This window comes from Ceratina calcarata, unplaced genomic scaffold (assembly GCF_001652005.2).
Source record: "Ceratina calcarata isolate Rehan_Ccalc_2016 unplaced genomic scaffold, ASM165200v1 scaffold109.2, whole genome shotgun sequence".
Classification (NCBI taxonomy): domain Eukaryota; kingdom Metazoa; phylum Arthropoda; class Insecta; order Hymenoptera; family Apidae; genus Ceratina; species Ceratina calcarata.
Genome location: NW_017131809.1, coordinates 7,071 through 7,608, shown reverse-complemented (window position 1 = coordinate 7,608; position 538 = coordinate 7,071). Strand labels below are relative to the sequence as shown.

Below are 538 nucleotides of genomic sequence, written 5' to 3'. Positions count from 1 at the left end.
GGTATCTGTACTCTATCTATAATATCTCTATGCTTTTGACTCCCATTATTTGTACATCAGACTTTAATATTAAAGCCCAACAACATTCTAAACCACCTATCAAAGTATTAAGCGTCGTGGGAGATTTATCTGATGCATTTTCACTAATTTTAACTTGTTGCAGAATAAGCCTATTCTGAAATATTAATACATGTGAAATTTAATTTCTACAATATCAATTATATATGAATAACAATAAAATTTTTATAATATACCATATAATTTTTACATTTTCCGCTGCCATATTTTTTAACTCTTTTAATCAATTTCTGCCATTGATTTTCTGATATTCTTAGTTCCAAATTATTTGACGAAATACTCGATATGTAATATTTCAGTGCCCTTTGCGCTTCATTCCATGAGAATATTGCAATTATTAATGACATTACGATTATATCATTATACTTAACACATAATATCTTTTCTATTAATATTGACAATATATTTTTTAGATCATCAAAATCAGTTACAATCTTTTTATAGAATGCAGATGATCCAC

General features: G+C 26.4%; 1 protein-coding gene across 1 annotated transcript; it reads right to left on the bottom strand.

Moving 5' to 3' along the window:
- Positions 1 to 16: 16 nt before the first annotated feature.
- On the bottom strand, positions 17 to 532 carry LOC108632592 (uncharacterized). The gene is made up of 2 exons (XM_018037266.2): positions 255 to 532; positions 17 to 175 (listed from the first exon to the last, which is right to left on the bottom strand). Exons 1-2 carry the CDS (start codon positions 423 to 425, stop codon positions 17 to 19), a joined length of 330 nt encoding a protein of 109 aa, XP_017892755.1. The 5' UTR covers positions 426 to 532.
- Positions 533 to 538: the final 6 nt, after the last annotated feature.